Source organism: Rosa chinensis, unplaced genomic scaffold, assembly GCF_002994745.2.
Source record: "Rosa chinensis cultivar Old Blush unplaced genomic scaffold, RchiOBHm-V2 RchiOBHmChr0c32, whole genome shotgun sequence".
Taxonomy (NCBI): domain Eukaryota; kingdom Viridiplantae; phylum Streptophyta; class Magnoliopsida; order Rosales; family Rosaceae; genus Rosa; species Rosa chinensis.
In genome coordinates, this window is record NW_020126843.1 from 6,683 (window position 1) to 10,555 (window position 3,873).

Here is a 3,873-nt window from a genome sequence, read left to right on the forward strand (position 1 = left end):
ATGCTGGCTTCTTCAGCTGTGTTGAGAAGGCAACAGTTGGTGATAAGGTGTCTTGGAGGTTACAGTGATCATAACATTAACACTAATCAGAAACCAATGCAAGGAGTTAGATTCAGTAGTGGAGCAGCTTCTTTTTCTTTGGAGGCTGATGCTGAGAATGTTCTGAGAGCAATCACACCGACCCTTGATCCAAATAGGCACAAGGGTCAGGCTGGTAAGCTCTCTCAATCTGCTAATGATGTCTCTTATGTGTTTGTACTGAAGAAAGGAGCAAATCTCTCTTATGGGTTTGTACTGAAGAAAGGAGCAAATCTGCTAATATTTCCTCTCTGTTCTGGTCAGGAAATATAGCTGTTATTGGTGGGTGCCGTGAGTACACTGGTGCTCCATATTTTGCTGCTATCTCAGCATTAAAAATTGTAAGTGCCATGCTGTTATTTTTCATTTCTAAATATTAGCCAGATTCAATCAAAAATGTTGCTAATAGACTGAAATGGTAAACAATAAGTATATATATATATATATTTTTTTTTTTTTTTTTGAAAGGAACAATAAGTATTTTCTTCACTTGGTAAGTTTGATAAACGAAAGCATATCCTTTTCATCTCAGGGTGCGGATCTGTCCCATGTTTTCTGTACAAGAGATGCTGCTTCGGTTATAAAAAGCTACAGTCCTGAGTTGATCGTACACCCAATTTTAGAAGAGTCATACAGTGTTAGGTGATTTAGTTTTCAATACAAATTCATATGCCTGTAACAATCAAAATATAAGTCCTTATCATCTAGTGAGCTGCTAATTTTTGTAAGCCGATTTTCAGGGATGAGGACAAGAGCTTTATCTTAGAAAACGTTCTTGGTGAAGTTGATAAGTGGATGGAAAGATTTGATTGTCTTGTAATTGGTCCGGGCCTTGGAAGGGACCCATTTCTTCTGGTTAGCTTCTGTTGATTTAATTACTTGAGGAGCTGTTGTAGGCTACTTTAGTGTTTAATCATGCACATAATGTACACCATATTCATTTCTAACTATGTCATTGTAATCCAGGATTGTGTTAGCAAAATCATAAAGCATGCAAGACAGTCCAATGTTCCAATTGTCATAGATGGGGTATGTAATCACAGGTGCCTTTATCATACTTGAGATCCTGCAATAAATGATTGTGTTTTCTTTTCTTAGTTTCACCACACATGTTCTTGCTATGAAACTGTCGGTTAATGTCAGCATCAAATTTGCCAGGATGGACTCTTTCTTATTACAAACTGGCTTGATCTTGTAAGTGGATATCACTTGGCTGTCCTGACTCCAAATGTAAATGAATACAAGCGACTTGTACAAAAAGTTTTGAGTTGTGAAGTAAATGATGAAGATGCACGTGAGCAATTACTATCTCTTGCAAAAAGGTAAATATCTATTTCAAGATTCTTTTGTATTGTGTTTTAGCAGTTGACAACTGTTTGTATTGTATTATATAATTCAGTTACATTATTGGAATATATTTGGTTGATAAGGCACTAATGGTGTTTTATAATTCTCTAGCACCTCCACTAAGTTTCAAAAACAGTTTTAAATTCTCATACATGCACTTATGCAATATGTATGTGTATTAGCATTCTTACATACAGTACTGTTGGACTGGCATTTTTAGGGTCGTCAACCATCTTGGTGATTGTTCAGATTGAGAATTGGATGAAGCTTTGTTGAATACCATGCATGAGCAATCCTTCTTAATGATTTTGTGAAATACACTTCACACTTAAGGCTAATGCTTTATGATGTATTTTGTCCTATACTCCAAAATAGATGTAGTTTGTTTGTTGCATTTGTATGCTTTTATTTCATAATAATAATAATAATCTTATGGTACTTATTTAACTGTTGAACCTGTATCTGTCAGGATTGGTGGTGTCACTATACTTAGGAAAGGAAAAGCTGACCTCATTAGTGATGGTGAGACAGGTGCGTAACAAATATGCCTATATGTTTTGTGCTGTTTAGGTACTTCGTGAAGCCTTTTGCTTTAATAACATTACTGTTCCTGAAACATATTTTTGCATATGTGACCACATCTCCTTTGAAAATGTAGGTAAGCATCTTACAAATTTATGCTAGTGGGAGTCATTTCCTGTGTCACACCTTGTCAACTCTTTGGACCATGAGTTATTGCATTCTAATCTTGGGGACTAATGTTCAGCTTTTAAACCAAATGCATGATCTAAACCTTTTCATTTATAATATGATTTCTCCCAATTCAAGACACTGTCAATTTGTGTCAATCAAGTGAAACGAAGCAAAGATGACCTGTCAAAGATCCTGAGAGCCATATTATACTTGTAGTTTTCACACAAAAAGGTTTCAATTATCTGATCTACAAGTTCTGGAAGTCACTTGGTTTCTGTTTTTGACACACTGTTAACTAAATTCAAGGCTTTTTGCCTCCTCTTGATCTTGGAAATCCCTATTGTGTTCTCAAATAAGGAAGCCTGAAATGCTTAGTTCTAAGATTTTATTCTTTATTCAGTTGAATCAGTGAGCATATATGGTTCTCCTCGAAGATGTGGTGGACAGGGAGATATACTTTTGGAAGGCAAGTTTTTGTTTCCGAGTTTCAGACTTTTTTTTTGTGAATGGCTTCTTTTTGTATGTGTTAACTGGTAACTGAAGTTCTATCTACAATCCTTCAATTGTTTCTCTCCAAGAATGCATTACCCAAACATCCATGCGCATGTGTACGTATGGGTGACAGAGAGATGGAATACTGCAAAATTCACTATGTCTCCTAGTCCCGGTTACCTTTTTAAAATTCATGTACATGTGTGCTGAAGTGATTGTCACCAATTGATGATTAGTCTTTAAAACTCAGATCTTGAGAACTTACTGAATTCTATATTCTGTTGCATTGACTGATACTTTATATTTGAATCTAACATGTTTTTGTTGCTCCAGCGTTGCTATATTTCTTTCATGGGCCCGTCAAATTGTCACAGATGAGAATCTGAGTATCAGGTTACACGGTCTAAACATGTTAAACTTTTGGTTCCTTGTAGTTTTACCCCATGTTTGACAACTACTTGTGCCAATTTGTGTATTTGCAGTTCCCGAAACCCCACAATGTTGGGTTGCATTGCTGGCTCCACTTTAATGAGGAAGGCTGCATCCCTCGCTTTTGAGAATAAGAAAAGGTCAACTCTTACTACTGACATCATAGAATGCTTGGGAAGAAGGTAAAGGCTGCTGCCCATAAAACAGAGTAATCTTGATATACGAATTTAGAGTTAAGTTGGAGATTCTTCTCTCTTGTGCAGTTTGCAGGATATTTGTCCGGTTCCCTGACGCTGTTAATCTTCTGCTGATAGAGTTGCATGTACTGACATTCAGAGACCCTCAATTTCACTCGCTTTGGTTGACCAGAATCACATTTCCTTGGTTTCCTTCAAACCCTTTCCAAACTTAAAACTTTTTTTTTCCCCTCTTTTTCTCGTTTTTGGTGAAAACAACTTCTCTTGTATATAGACTGTTTTGCTTATTATGACATTATCAGGATGAATATTTCATTGGCCTCTAAATCTCTGCGTAGGAAATGATGTTAGCCATAAGCCTCTGTTATCATGATCATGAAGCATGTATATCAACTAGTATACAGATTTCTGTGATATAGTATATCTTCTAATAGTGAAACTGCTCAAGTAATCCACAGGTTTTAACAGATTTGACTAAAACAAGAAAAGCCCTGCAGCGTGCTCGATTTCCTACCAATTTGTCATTTCGCAAGTGAAATGATGAACAAGTAGCAAATTTAAGCAGAAAGGATGGTATCAAATTCAAACCTGTGATTTATGTAGAAGGTGAAACCATCCAAAATTCAAAACCAGACCT

The 3,873-nt window shown here is 36.2% G+C and overlaps 1 protein-coding gene across 1 annotated transcript; it reads left to right on the top strand.

The window, feature by feature from the left end:
- LOC112181376 (ATP-dependent (S)-NAD(P)H-hydrate dehydratase) lies at positions 1 to 3,563 on the top strand. Its single transcript, XM_024319750.2, has 11 exons — positions 1 to 214; positions 343 to 419; positions 611 to 720; positions 819 to 933; positions 1,045 to 1,107; positions 1,237 to 1,400; positions 1,895 to 1,956; positions 2,519 to 2,588; positions 2,944 to 3,003; positions 3,093 to 3,221; positions 3,303 to 3,563. Exons 1-11 carry the CDS (start codon positions 1 to 3, stop codon positions 3,328 to 3,330), a joined length of 1,092 nt encoding a protein of 363 aa, XP_024175518.1. The 3' UTR covers positions 3,331 to 3,563.
- Positions 3,564 to 3,873: the final 310 nt, after the last annotated feature.

What these genes read in the sequence shown, in the direction of transcription:
- LOC112181376 (XM_024319750.2), top strand. Translation starts at nt 1, where the DNA reads ATGCTGGCTTCTTCAGCTGTGTTGAGAAGGCAACAGTTGGTGATAAGG. An exon ending in CTATCTCAGCATTAAAAATT is followed by an intron (nt 420 to 610) that starts GTAAGTGCCATG and finishes TTTTCATCTCAG; the next exon opens with GGTGCGGATCTGTCCCATGT. An exon ending in TTACTATCTCTTGCAAAAAG is followed by an intron (nt 1,401 to 1,894) that starts GTAAATATCTAT and finishes TGTATCTGTCAG; the next exon opens with GATTGGTGGTGTCACTATAC.